The sequence below is a fragment of the Podarcis bocagei genome, assembly GCF_964188305.1.
Source record: "Podarcis bocagei genome assembly, chromosome: 4".
NCBI classification, from domain to species: Eukaryota; Metazoa; Chordata; class Lepidosauria; order Squamata; family Lacertidae; genus Podarcis; species Podarcis bocagei.
The window spans coordinates 37,383,781-37,397,392 of NC_138128.1; the positions used below are offsets into that span (position 1 = coordinate 37,383,781).

General features: G+C 46.4%; 1 protein-coding gene across 4 annotated transcripts in view; it reads left to right on the plus strand.

The window, feature by feature from the left end:
* CROCC2 (ciliary rootlet coiled-coil, rootletin family member 2) overlaps positions 1-13,612 on the plus strand; it is an 85,253-nt gene that overhangs the window by 51,364 nt on the left and 20,277 nt on the right. For all 4 annotated transcript variants that reach the window (XM_081192482.1, XM_081192481.1, XM_081192483.1 and 1 more), the window contains 6 exons: positions 6,017-6,255; positions 6,368-6,527; positions 7,980-8,147; positions 8,554-8,905; positions 10,286-10,470; positions 13,449-13,569. In XM_081192482.1, coding sequence (XP_081048608.1) covers positions 6,017-6,255; positions 6,368-6,527; positions 7,980-8,147; positions 8,554-8,905; positions 10,286-10,470; positions 13,449-13,569 — 1,225 coding nt within the window. The remainder of the gene's footprint in view (positions 1-6,016; positions 6,256-6,367; positions 6,528-7,979; positions 8,148-8,553; positions 8,906-10,285; positions 10,471-13,448; positions 13,570-13,612) is intronic.

A 13,612-nucleotide genomic window follows, 5' to 3' on the forward strand; every position in this document is an offset into this window, starting at 1 on the left:
GGGTGAAGGGGGGGAAATAGAAAATTAAAGGACATAAAAGAGGAAGAGAGAGTAATTTAACATGACAGGCTGTTTATTTTGGCAAAAAAATGGCCTCCTTTCAACAGATTTCAAAGTCCAGCCCCAGGAGGGACCACACAAGCAAGCAGAAGAGGGTTGTTTCAGAGGGCAGGGAGGGCAGAAGGAATGGGGATGGGGCGAAGGGGGTGCATATGTTCCTAGATGGATGTAGGATGGGCAGCGAAAGAGTAACACAGCATGGGAAGGGAGACAGCAGCAGATGAGAGAAAGAGAGGTGGGGGGAGTGGGAGAGGACAGTTGTGGGACTAATATAACAAGCTGAGGGCAAAGAAACACAGAGTGAAATCCTCACAGGCGCCAGCATTGACCTACTTATCACCATGGGAACCATAACATTTTCACAGCCTTTTAACTTGAGGAAGTCAGGCTCGTTGAGCAGCCCTGCCTTCCCTTAAGTGCACGCCATGCTCACATAGTCAACATACATACACAACAAGCCCACAACTATACAAGGCACATCTGCCACATTCATGCTCTCTCATGAGTACATGTGTCATCAAGTGTACATGTATGCACATACGTGTGTACACACACACACACACACACACACACACACACACAAATGTAGTGTTGTGTCCCACCCCAGTCTTTGAGCTGAGTGAGATTCCAGGGCTTACCCAGGCTTCATGTTCCTTTCCGGAAATGAGGCACAGTGGAGACAGTAGTGTCTTTATGATATATGGTTTATTCATACATATATAGAACCTGGAAGGCTTCACAGCATTAACACCCCAAAAGGGTCCTGTTTCTTCCATAGCCGCAGCCTTGGATTCTAACAGACATCAAGCACTGCACTCTTGACTCTCTCTCTCTCTCAAGCTTGCTGCTTTTCCCTCTAGGTGACATCACTGCAAATGTTCAGCTGTGACTTTTGGCCACACAGAGTCCATTTCCTTTGTTTTTCTTAGTGGCCCATCACCCAGGTGCGCGCGCGCACACACACACACACACACACACAATGTTCTTCAGTGGTGCCAACTTGAATAAAATATTGGGGGGCCCAGGTAGGCCTCATCCCACGTAACTGATCACATGATGCTGTGTGCACACACCATTTGAATGGCAATGCCCATCAACTTTGGGGGGCAGCCCCCTCAGGTATTTTACTGGGCGGGCTGAAGGGACCTCAGCCCCTCGGAGTTGGCTCCTACGATGTTCTTACTGTGTGGAAATAGTTGCATGAATTCACACACATGTGCATATAAATATATTCCCACATCATTCTGTGAACTTCAATGCACAATCACTCCCGCCTCCACACACACCCCCGCCCTGTCTCTCACACGCATGCACATTTCCTCTCCCACCATGAAATACCCTGTTCCATGTGTCCAGGGCTCAGCTGGAGACTTGGCTGCCCAGGCATGATTTCAAAAGAGACTGTTTATAAAAAGTTCTAGTCAAGATATAATTATAATAATCACATTAAGAGCTTTGCTGCAGTGTTCCTGTAAATGAGGAAAGCTCTGCCCTTACACAGAGAGTGAGCGAGCCAGGAAGGAGGGTGTATGTGTGTGTGTGTGTGTGTGTGTGTGTGCGTGTGTGTTTGAGTTGGGGGGTGGTTCATGTGCAATGTTTTCTTTTCAATCTCACCCCCTGCTAGCCCCCCCTCCTTTATCCTGGGGAATAAAAACAGTTTATTTTATGATGGATCACCCCTCTCTTTGGTCACTGACCTTTCTTCGTGAATTTCTGCTGAGCTCAGCAGAAAACCGCTGACTGCGTTTGTGGATCCCATATGTAGGTGGGGGTGGGGAGAGAGAGGGGCTCACCCTAATCCTTCTCAAAAACAGAACAACAATAACAGAGAGCTGGTCGGAATGAGACAGGCCAACAGGGAGGATCTGGACAATGTTAAGAGCTTTCCAGAGTAAAAGCGTTAGGAAAGAAAGTTGGGAAGGAAAGAAAGGGGGTACATATCGGAATTGTTTGTCCGTCCCCGATTCCAGTAATACAAAGGACCAAGGGAGCAAGAGCAGTTGTGTGTAGCCTCAGCTTGTCTAGAGAGGCAGAATTTAAACACAGAGAACCCTATTTTCTCCTGCGTCTGAGGCACCCTGTGCTGCTATCCCAGGAAATAGCTTATCATACCTAGTAATTCACTGTGCAGCCTCTGGAACACATTGCATTGTACTAGAATGCAGGCTTGCTTGTACCTGTGTGGCTGAAGAACTGATGAACACACATGCGCTACTCTGAGGGTCTGGGCAAGTTCCAGCCCTCTGCACTGCAGTTCACCCTCATTCAGAAAGGATGGAGGTGGCTCTGCTTTTTAAGATGCTGTTACTTCTCCTAGCCTGCTGCTGCTGCTGAGGATTTTTCTTTTCTGCCTCCACACCACACTGTGGACCAAGTGGAATGCGCAAAGGCATCAGAAAAGAGCAGTGTTCCAAGGACAGATCAGCTTGGCACAATGGCCAAGCACAAATTTAATTCAGATTTCCATCTCTTTCTTTTTCTTTTCTTTTTTAATGCATTTTTCCAGTTGTTAGCAGAAATATTAATCCTTCTCAAATGAGTACAGCTTGGCTTGCAAAGCACCACTTTTAGTGCCTGTCAGGGAACTGCCATCAGTACTGGAGGGAGAGCGCGAAAGCCAGAGGGATTCCAGAGGGCGTCCAGGGATCAGGAGAAGCAGCCCATCTTCTGGGGAAGAGAATCAGCGTAGCACCAGTGGAGAAGGGGGGAAGGTGGGGGAAGTGGCGAGGCGGTCCCATGACTCCTTGCCTGGGACCAGCGGGGAGACTAGGGGTCCTCCGTTGCCCACGCCCTCCCTGCGCAGAAGGCTTCTGCGCAGAGAGGGTAGGCGGAGACTAGGCGTCAAAGAACTTCTTTGCTGGAAGACATTTAAGAAACGCCCACTCACGGATTCTGCCAGTGATTGAGTCAGCCAGGGGCGAGTGGCTGTCCGGACAGAGGAGGTTCACTTTGGCAGTCCAGCCAGGTGTTTGCACCCAGCCAGCAAGATAGGCACCTGCTTACGCACAAGCAACCCCCTTAGGAACCATTACAGTGCCTGTACAGGTTTCCACATATTTTCAGTAAGGATGCAGTATGCTTAAATGCAACACTCCTAATGCAAACAAGCGGCCTCAGGACAGGTAGTTTTTCTCACTGTATCTGTAGAGTGCACGAAATGGAACAGCCTTGAGATCACCTAAGGCCACGAGTTGTTGCTGTCGTTTATCTTTAGCAACTGAGCTCTTCCAGTTGTAGCTTGCTTTTTCCCCCCTTCCTTGCATTCCAAACATAATCTTCCTCCTCTGCTCCTACTCAGTTTGGCACTCAAATCTAAGAGCATGCTGATAGCTCCAATTACGCATTCCCACCACCTGATAAATGCCTACTATCTCACACATGAATCACAACACCTCTCACTCATGCTCCTGTTGAGATGCACCCGCAATCCGAAACATTCATGTATCCTCCAGTCACACATGCTTGCATGCTTGCATGCTTTACTTTGCTGAAGTGAGAAATTCCGCTTTGAAGCTGCATGGCTCCAAGAGAAAAAGAGTTATGATGGGCCCAAAGTTATACAAGTTATTTATTCTTCTCCCCACTACCTCTAGTGGCAAGAAGTTCCATGGGTAGCATTTACCCATGATTAGCACTTCCCCAGGGGATTGCTTCCCTTAGGAAGAAGAGGTCGCTTGGGAATTATGGCCTCCTTATAACATTTTGCCCCTTTGGTACCCCAAAAGGCAGTAAAACACCACATGAGAGCTTTGACCATATTTTCCTAACCTGGAGCCCTTCTGCTGAAGTTGGACAATGTATTGACCATGGTAAAAAAAGGTAAAAGTAAAGGACCCCTGACAGTTAAGTCCAGTCGCAGACAACTCTAGGGTTGCGGCGCTCATCTCGCTTTATTGGCCGAGGGAGCTGACGTTTTACCGCAGACAGTTTTTCCAGGTCATGTGGCCAGCATGACTAAGCCGCTTCTGGCAAACCAGAGCAGCGCATGGAAACACCATTCACCTTCCCGCCGGAGCAGTACCTATTTATCTACTTGCACTTTGACGTGCTTTTGAACTGCTAGGTTGGTAGGAGCAGGGACCGAGCAACGGGAACTCAACCCGTCGCAGGGATTCAAACCGCCGACCTTCCAATTGGCAAGCCCTAGGCTCAGTGGTTTAGACCACAATGCCTCCCGCGTCCCTTATTGGTACCATGGTATATATGACCATGGTAGCTGGTGCCTAAGGGAGATGGAGTCCAAAACATCTGGAGGGCACCAGATTGGAAAAGGCTGATTTTAACTTTTCAGAGTTAGAGCTCTCTGTGTCTGTTTCACACTTAGGGTGCCTCCATACCGTCACCGTTTTGTGGGAGAATTCAATCACATACTTCAGATATGCACAATTAAAGTGGATTAAAGGGTTCTGTTACCCTAGCACAACATTTGCACTTTTAGAAAAGAATTTGGCTTTTTGCCATTAGGAAATGGGTGGGGAAACACATGGTAAAGTGTAGGGTGAACGAACAACATATAAATACCTCACAAGCAAATCTGGACAAATGCAGCATGAATGCTTATGTTCGTATAACTGCCCCGTAAACAAATCAGAGGGAAAGCTCAGAAAAAGCCTGGATGTAATCTAAGCTCCTTGTAAGTTTTGTGGAAGCAGGTCAGGCTGAATGTTTAATAAATTGGTCCTCCGCAGGAACTCTGACACTGCAGGTATTTCTCCTCTCACTGTTCCAAAGCGTGTTTCTCTTGTTCTTTTCGCAGCCAGCTCTAGCTTTCAGCTTCCTAGCTGGGGTTGTGGGGAAGGGATGGTGGCGGCAAAGATGTGTCCCTTCAGAGACAACTCTTTATCAATAAACTATTTTATATAGTCAGCTCTGATAAAGAGATGCCCATTGGCCATTAAGGAAAACCAACCATTCATTAAACAAATGATGTAGTCGCTCATGGCTGGCAGATTGGCTAGTATTCAAGACAATATATATCCACTAAGAAGAGGTAGGTCTCTCTTTGAAAGTACCTTTCCTTTTGCTAACAACCTGGATTTTGAAATAGCATACTGCAATCGATCCTGACTCCAGCTAGCTTTGATTTCTGCCCAAATGGGGTGTGAAGGGCAATTCTTTATCTATCTACTGAGAAGTATGCCCTGTTGAGTTCAGTTGGACTGATTTATGGGTAGACATGCTGTTGCTTTGCCTTTGTAATTAAGATTTATTCCCTGCCGTACAGTGAACTCTAGATTAGGACTATACAGTGGTACCTTGGTTTTTGAACATCTCGGTTGACTAACATTTTGGTTTTCAAATACTGTAAACCCAGAAGTAAATGCTTCGGTTTTCAAACACGCCTCAGAAGTCAAACATTGCCACATGGCTTCCGCTGCATGCAAGATCCTGAGGCCTAGCTGTCGGCTGCTGAGGTTTTGGTTTTCAAACATTTCAGAACCTGAACAGTCTTCTGGGACAGATTACGTTCAAAAACTGAGGTACCACTGTACTTTCCAATTGCCTATGTTTCAAATACAGTAGTACCTCAGGTTAAGAACTTAATTCATTCTGGAGTTCCGTTCTTAACCTGAAACCATTCTTAACCTGAGGTACCACTTTAGCTCATGGGGCCTCCCGCTGCTGCACAATTTCTGTTCTCATCCTGAAGAAAAGTTCTTAACCTGAGGTACTATTTCTGGTTTAGCAGAGTCTGTAACCTGAAGCGTCTGTAACCTGAAGCATCTGTAACCTGAGGTACCACTGTAAATGCTCATTTTGCTTAGGCATCAGCATCACCCTCCAAGGGACAATGCAAGCATCATTTTAACGATGCATGCCTATTTGCTGCAATCCTAAGTGTGCTTATGAGGGAGTGAGTCCTAGTCAAGTCAATGGGCTTATTTCTGAGTAAGCCTTAGGATCGTGCTGTGGGTTTCAGGTTCCCGGCTCAGCCGTACATGCTTTTTTCTTCAAGGCAGAACAGCTAAAAGCACAGCTGCGGCTGGCAGAGGATACCCACGCAGAAATTCGCAAGGAGCTGGTTGAGCTTCACCACAGGTTGCAGGTGACTGAAGAGGCTCGTGACCACCAGCAAAAGGAGCTGCTGGAAATTCAGAGGGCTGTGGCAGACGAGAGCAGAGAAAAAGAAGCACTGCAGAAATCCAACAGTGAGCTCAGAGCAGCTGTCAAGAGAGCAGAGAACGAGAGGCTCAGGTAGGTAGCCATGTTGCTGGGCAGGCGTGTTGCTGGCATAGTGGCTATCGGCTCACAGCACTTTTAGAGGTTACCAGAAATGAGAGATTATGAACCTGTGCATCTGCTGCAGCTTGCAGAGATCCGAAGAGGAGAAGGAGCAGAAGATTGCTGTGCTGGAGGAAGCAAAAGCAGCCGTTGAGGGAGAGGTGGGGGAGGTCCGAGCAAATCTACGAGAAGTGGAGAAGTCTCGCATGGAAGCGCGAAGGGAGCTGCAGGAGCTGCGCAGGCAGGTATAACTGTGTCTTAGAATTCTCTCTCCCCACACCCTTCTCATCACAACCCTCAGGATATAATAATTGCAACAAGAAATCCTTGACGCCGCCCAATATTGGATTCTTTATTCAAAGCCACTTGTAGCTGCTACAGACATTGACAAAACACAAGGTTGTAGGTGCAGTATCTAAGCAGAGGACAAGAGAAGCATCATCACCACCACCCAAAATGTCTTTCTGGCTTGTTTAATTTGCGCCTGAAAATTTGCGCCTTGAGACCTCAATCCTTCGTCATAATTCCTACCCATAAGGCCTCTCTTTTTTAATATTCCCACCTGTGTCTCCCTCCTGCTAGGACTGTCGGTGCTACTCCTGCCCCCTTTGGGGTTCCTTACATCCAGTTGAGGCTGGTCCATTAGAGTGAGTGAGACACAGCCCCACCAGCCTTGGTCGGCCCACAGCTAGCACCTTCACCACCCCACCTGCCTGCCTGTTCTCTACAGGGGAGTTGCTCTGTCTGTCATTGGCTCTGGCTTTGCCTGCTGTTGGGGTCCCTCCAGACTGGTGTTTTGTTGTGGGTATATTCTGCAGTGGTGTTCTTGACATCATAATAGTGCATTAGTGGTAGGTTTATTTATTCTGCTTTAGGTTGTTCTGCAATACTTCTGCAAACACTGTTGCTGTCCAGAGGGGCAGTCCCAAGTGGGACAAAAATAAACCAGAACATTTGTGGTACAAAAAGTTGCAGGATTTAAACAGGAAGTTGCGGGATACGCACTGATTTAGAAAGGAAGCAGTGTGGCCACCCCAAAATGTTTGCAGGTGCAAATAGTATTGAAAGTGGAGTAATGTGTGGGACACACACACACACACACACACACCCCAGTAATATCACAAGCACAAATAATGATTGTGCAATAAAAATGATGTCTGGAGGGGGGGGCCCTTGGCTTCTTTGTGTTCTGTCCTACTAGCCCTATATAGTCAATCATTTCACTCTAACACCAATTGCCAAATGTGACAGTAGGGATCCCCTCCCAGTGTGGTGTAGTGGTTAAGAGTGGTAGTCTCTGGGGAATCTGGGGAACCGGGTTCGCGTCTCTGCTCCTCCACATGCAGCTGCTGGGTGACCTTGGGCCAGTCACACTTCTCTGAAGTCTCTCAGCCCCACTCACCTCACAGAGTGTTTGTAGAGGGGGAGGAAGGAAAAGGAGAATGTTAGCCGCTTTGAGACTCCTTCGGGTAGTGATAAAGCGGGATATCAAATCCAAACTCCTCCTCCTTTTCTTCTTCTTCTTCTTCTTCTTCTTCTTCTTCTTTCTTCTTCTTCTTCTTCTTCTTCTTCTTCTTCTTCTTCTTCTTCTTCTTCTTTTTCCCCATCCCCCACAGAAGCTTTTCGTGTGAGCTGGGCTTCTTAGCATAGAGCCCATACAATAGATAATACCCAGAGTTCTGGCATACCTTTTGCAGGTGAAGGCCTTAGAGAGTGAGAACAGCAAAAAAGCCCAAGAAATCAGTGAACTGCAGCATCGGTTGCTCGAGGAGGAGCAGCAGGAGCAGCAGAACAGCAAAGAGGCTCTGGAACTGAAGCAGAAGATAGCCGGGTTGGAGATCAGCCGTGAATCTGCTCACAAGGAGGTAACGTGGTGGTGGGCGGTGGAGGACAAGGTGCAGGAGATGGAAGAAGTAGTGAAAAGTAAGCTGGGAGAGTTGAGGAGGGCAGCTTACTCTTCTTCCATCTCCTGCGTCTTGTCCTCCAAGAGGTGGTAGTGGAGATAAGTTGCATGGAGGGTTGCATACAGAGGGGAGAAGACAGGGTATCTGTGTGGACTGGGTTTCCTGCAGCCTCATCTACTTTAGCTCTGAGTGTGCAGCAGGATCGTGGTAGCTGGCTGGATATAAATCACCTTTATACACATAGGTGAAGAACCATGGGTGCAAGCTACATTTACAGCTGTTCTTGGCTTCCCTGTGTCCTGAGAAGGTAGTGTGGATGGTGGTAGTGCCCATACATTGCCATGGCCTGCCGACCTTGTTCTTTCAGGTGCTGAGCTTGCGGAAGAAGCTGTCTGCCATGGAGGCAGAAAGCCGGCTTCAGGAGCAAGACCTTGCGCAGAGCCTTGCCGAGAGCCGTGCAAAGGAGAAGAAGCTGAAGGACGATCTTCATCACCTGGAGATGAAGCTGCAGGAAGCCAGCAGGGCAGGCGAGAGCCTCCAGATGCGCCTCAGCACCTGTGAGGGGCGTTCCCAAGGCTTGGGAATAGAACTAGCCAAAGCGGAGGCAGCCAAGAGGGAGGTGGAGCTGAAGCTCGTGGCACTGCATTCGGCCTTGCGCCGCACACTGGGGCTTGGCAGCCGGAGTCCATCACCACAAAGGTCCTGCTCTCCAGTCAAAGGTCAGAAGGCTCCTAACCAGGATATCCTTCATATGCTGTGCATTAAATTTCAGCTAAGCAATAACTTCAGTAGACATCAACCTCTAATTGTGGTAATGAAATATGCTCATAGCTAAGGAAATTAATCTATTGGGGTTGGACAACCTTCTGTTGAATGCCACATTCCCTTGAGGGAATCTGTTGGCGGCCACACATCATTGTGGTCAAAAGTTGATAGGGCCACCAAACATTTCTCTGCTTTCCACCACCCTTTTTCCTTTAGTCTCTGCCAACTCCTTCCTTCCTTCCTCTCTCTCTCTCTCTCTCTCTCTTTCTCTCTCCATATACAGTGGTACCTTGGGTTAAGAACTTAATTCATTCTGGAGGTCCATTCTTAACCTGAAACTGTTCTTAACCTGAGGTACCACTTTAGCTAATGGGGCCTCCCACCCCCACCGCACGATTTCTGTTCTCATCCTGAAGCAAAGTTCTTAACCCGAGGTATTATTTCTGGGTTAGCGGAGTCTGTAACCTGAAGCATATGTAACCTGAAGCGTATGCAACCCGAGGTACCACTGTATGTTTATGCTACCCCCTGCGTACCACCCACTGCAATAGATTGAGGGCTGCAGGTTGCCCACCCCTGATTTAGACCAATGCACCTGGTACAGCTATGAGGGGTAGGAAATGTGCTTGTTTTCTTAAATTAAGGTTGTTTGCCACCACTTAAGCAGTGGTCTTGGTGAGCAACCAGGGAGCGCTGTCATAGCTCAGTGGTAAAGTAAGTGATTTGTGTGTAGAAGTGCTTGCTTCCCAGATTCAATTCCCGGCTTCTCCAGTTCAAAAGATGCCAAGTAACAGGGGTGAGGAAGACTGAGCTAGGTGGTCCATTAGTCTCCCTCTGTATAAGCAAGCTGCATGTGTTCACTGCTGTGCTCAGGATTCCGTTTTCAGTTTGTAAGACTGCTATTGAAAGCCAAGCCCTGCCTCTGGCAGTGGTTGACTCATGCCCTGACTGCTACTGCCAGAAGGACATTTTTCATCATCACATCATGTATCTGATGGTTGTGTATCTAACAGGTCTCTCAGTCCTGGGAAGAGGTCATAGTTCAGTGGGAGAGCACCTGACATAATTCAGTCATTGGCACATCCAATTAAAAAGGATTAAGTATCAGACGATGGGAAAGATCTCTACCTGAGACCCTGGGGAGTTGTTGATAGTCAGAGTAGACAATGCTGGACTAAATGTCTAGAGAACCTAAGCTTTGTCTAAGGTGCTCCCTATATTTAAAGACCCCTTTAAAATGTTTTGCAGAATTTCCTTCCCCTTATTCATCTTGAAATCGTGATCAGAGCCTCCCTCTTTGGCTTCTGAGACTTTGAGAATTTATGTTTCCACAGGAAGCAGTGGCTGGCAAACACCTGCCTCCCGCACTGGGTCTCCTGAGAGGAGCCGCTCACGTTCCCCATTTCACCAACGTTCTCCTCTCAGAGGTGACCAAGTCACAAGTGAAATTGACCCGGATGTAGTTCGAGATGCTTTGAGGGACTTCCTTCAGGAGCTGCGGGACACTCAGAGAGAGAGGGTGAGTAATGTCATCTCTTTCATTTACTGTTTTTCTCGTATGTATGTATTCATGTATGTATCCCATGAAGCTCTGGAAAGCATGAGGTTAGGGTAATGAGGTTGAGACCAGTTGGGACCTTATGCCCACCAGCTCTTGACTTCTATAATCTCTCCATCTGTAAGAATTTGTGTGCACACAATCATAGTGTCAGCAATGCAATATATGACACATTACCTCACATTACTGAAAGACATGCATACTGTTTGTGGGGCTGCACATAATCAGACCTGTGTTAAGGACTCACTATGCTATAGAGCCTTCTGCAGTCTGAGGGCCACATTCTCCTCTAGGCAACCTTCTTGGGGCCACATGCCAATGGTGGGCAGGGCTAGAGGCAAAAGTGAGTAGGAAAATGGATGTAAATTTTACATTAGTACAGTAGGCTAGTTTCTAATCACACACACACACACACACACACACACACACGTCTCTATCCTTTATCCAGACAAGCAAGAGGCACTGTTAGACAAAAAATGGATGCGGGTGGCGCTGTGGTCTAAACCACTGAGCCTCTTGGGCTTGCTGATCAGAAGGTTGATGGTTCATGAAGCTCCCATTGCTCTGTCCCAGCTCCTGCTAACCTAGCAGTTTTGAAAGGACATCAGTGCAAGTAGATAAATAGGTACCACTGCGGCGGGAAGGTAAACGGTGTTTCCTCCATGCGCCAGAAGTAGTTTAGTCATGCTGGCCACATGGCCCGGAAAGCTGTCTGTTGAAAAACACTTCCTCCCTTGGCCTGAAACGATGAGCGCCACAACCCCATAGTCACCTTTGACTGAACTTAGACGACCAGGAGTCCTTTACCTTTACCTTTTTCTTTTTACTATTAGACAAAATGCCAGAACATTTTCCAGACAGGCAGGGCCAGTGAGAGTGTGGCTTGGGAAGTGTTTTGAATCCCGATGGAGAGGCCTTCACTGCACCTATGAACTCACTGACTAGCTTTGGACAAATCACCATCTCAGCCTCAGTTCTCCAAATGTATAATGGGTACAGATTAGCAATGTAAAGATTACAAAGTGATTTAGAAAATATTAAACAAGCACGACCAATAAATATAACTGAAATGATCAATGTGAGATCACAAGCCTCTCCCTGTGACTTGAGCCAATGCTTATTTGCCTTTTCCTTTCCTCCCAGTATTTTGCTGTGAAAGTCTCAGCCTTTTTTCCCCATGCCCAGTCCTGACACTCAGACCACCCCCTGCCAAAAACAAGGCATTAAAAAAATCCGTATTTTTGCAGAAAACTTTTTGTAACTAAAGCAAAAGCATGCAAATCAAGTAAATATGTGTAAAAAATGTGTGATTTATTACAGCCACGTAATGTAATTATTTTTTAGCACAGAACTTTAGACCTTTTGGATGCATGTTGTTCCATGCTTTTCTGAGCCCAGGCCAGAGAAAGGAAGAGTAGATTCCACTCCCGGCAGGGCGCAGGCTCAGGACCACTAGTTTGCTTAAGTTGTGCAAGGACCCACTTCATTCTCCCTGCTTTCCAATCCATTAGGCTATCCCAGTTCTCTTTAGCAGGAGCCAACCTAGCTCAGCTTGACCCCAAGTTGACTTCGAAGACATGTGTTTAGCAACATTCAAGGGCAGTTCAGCTCTTTCTCTGTCATGTGCTATTTATTGCTCAAAAGCATGCCTCTTATAAAAATGCATAAATATTTATACTGTACCAGAATAATTAAAAAAACATGGTCTGTCACAATAATCATAGCATCAGATCATCCAGTGGCCTTTCTGACAAATGGAGAAATGGAGAAATTTTTTAATTCTTTTGGGCTGCATAAAATCTAAGGCATTCCTTGCTTTGTTGTCTTGTCCCACCAGGATCCTAGAGTTCAGTGTTAACATGCAGTAATCAAAAAGAATGTCTACAATCAATAACATCTTTCAGTTACAGATGGGTAGCCGTGTTGGTCTGCCATAGTCCAAAAAAAAAAAAAAAAATTCCTTCCTGTAGCACCTTAAAGACCAACTAAGTTAGTTCTTGGTATAAGCTTTCGTGTGCATGCACACTTCTTCAGATACACCCAAGTGTGCATGCACACGAAAGCTTATACCAAGAACTAACTTAGTTGGTCTTTAAGGTGCTACAGGAAGGAATTTTTATCTTTCAGTTAGCAGCTTTGCAGCCCTGGCCTATTCTCCTTTGCTCAAAATTAAATCCCACTGAGTTCAATGGGTCATGCAGATTACAACCTTAACTGTTCGTGTTTACTCAGTGTTCAGTGTGACTTATCCCTGAGTAAGTCTACATAGATGTGCATAAGGGAAACTAGTGTGCCCTGGAAATACTTTGGTGAGGCCTGTTGTTTTCAAATTATTATTGCCTCAGGCCCCGGTCTCAGGGAAGACTACTCAATGTAATGCTTAATTCGTAAAATAATAGCATGCCTTCCAACATTTTATAGATGAAAAACAGGACATGCTTGTAATGCCCCTGTTCTCAGACTAAGGGATTGCTGCTTTAGTACTCCCCACCTCAGATACATATTGCTGATGACTGCACTCTGCATGCTATATTCATTTATTCTGCAGGAACCTATCATCTACTGATTTAAAAGGCGAGAGGATAATTGTTCTTTGACACTAGAAATCTTAATTGTCAAAAAAAATATGTTACCAACAACCGAAAGCATACCACAGCAACTGTGTGAAATGGCAGGCTGCCAACTGCATGGGGCCTTAGTATTCCAACAAGAAGGAGGTTTTAAATATATATATATTAGTAGCTGGGGAGGCAGTTAGACCTTTGGATGACAAGGTCAAAGGAGTTGTGAAGGAAGATAAAGAAACTGCAGAGAAGCCAAATGATGGGACAGAAATAGCATTAAAATAAAATGCAGTTTCATATCCCAGGTGTACTTCTTGGTCTTCTCTGGTGAGAAGCTAAGGATATCAAGAGAATGTCTATATATCTTGTTTCCAGGATGACCTGAGGATTCAGGTTATGAATATGAGCCGTCAGCTGAATGAAATGGAATCTGATCGTGACCGGACAAAAAATCGCATCCTGCAACTCCAGAAGCTCCTAGCAGACTGTGAGGAAGGCATGTTCTCCTTTCTTCCCATCCTTTATCCCTTTCTGTGTAT